General features: G+C 61.9%; 1 protein-coding gene across 1 annotated transcript in view; it reads right to left on the reverse strand.

Annotated features, from left to right (window-relative positions):
- FBXO42 (F-box protein 42) overlaps nt 1–257 on the reverse strand; it is a 22,061-nt gene that overhangs the window by 1,537 nt on the left and 20,267 nt on the right. Inside the window, exon 10 of the mRNA XM_018574046.1 lies at nt 1–199. Within this exon, the coding sequence (XP_018429548.1) occupies nt 1–199 (199 nt within the window). The remainder of the gene's footprint in view (nt 200–257) is intronic.

The following is a 257-nucleotide window of genomic DNA, read 5'->3' on the forward strand; positions in this document are numbered from 1 at the left end:
GCCTCAGGGTTCCCCAGCGGCCATTCACACACGGGGCCTCATCCGGCGCCCTGACAGGCGAATGCGAGCGGAATTCCCGCGGCTCTGGAGCCAGGGAAGGTGGCGTGGCGCTGATCGGAGACGGGCGAGAGTTCAAGCTTGGGCTGAGGGGAGCGCGGCCGCTGGGCGCTTGGCTGAAGACCACCACGCATTGGCCAACCTGCAAGAAAGAAAAAAATGGGGCTCATTCACCAAGAAAGGCTTCAAATGACGTATGA

Source organism: Nanorana parkeri, unplaced genomic scaffold, assembly GCF_000935625.1.
Source record: "Nanorana parkeri isolate BGI_ZX_2015 unplaced genomic scaffold, ASM93562v1 scaffold2694, whole genome shotgun sequence".
In the NCBI taxonomy this organism is placed as follows: Eukaryota; Metazoa; Chordata; class Amphibia; order Anura; family Dicroglossidae; genus Nanorana; species Nanorana parkeri.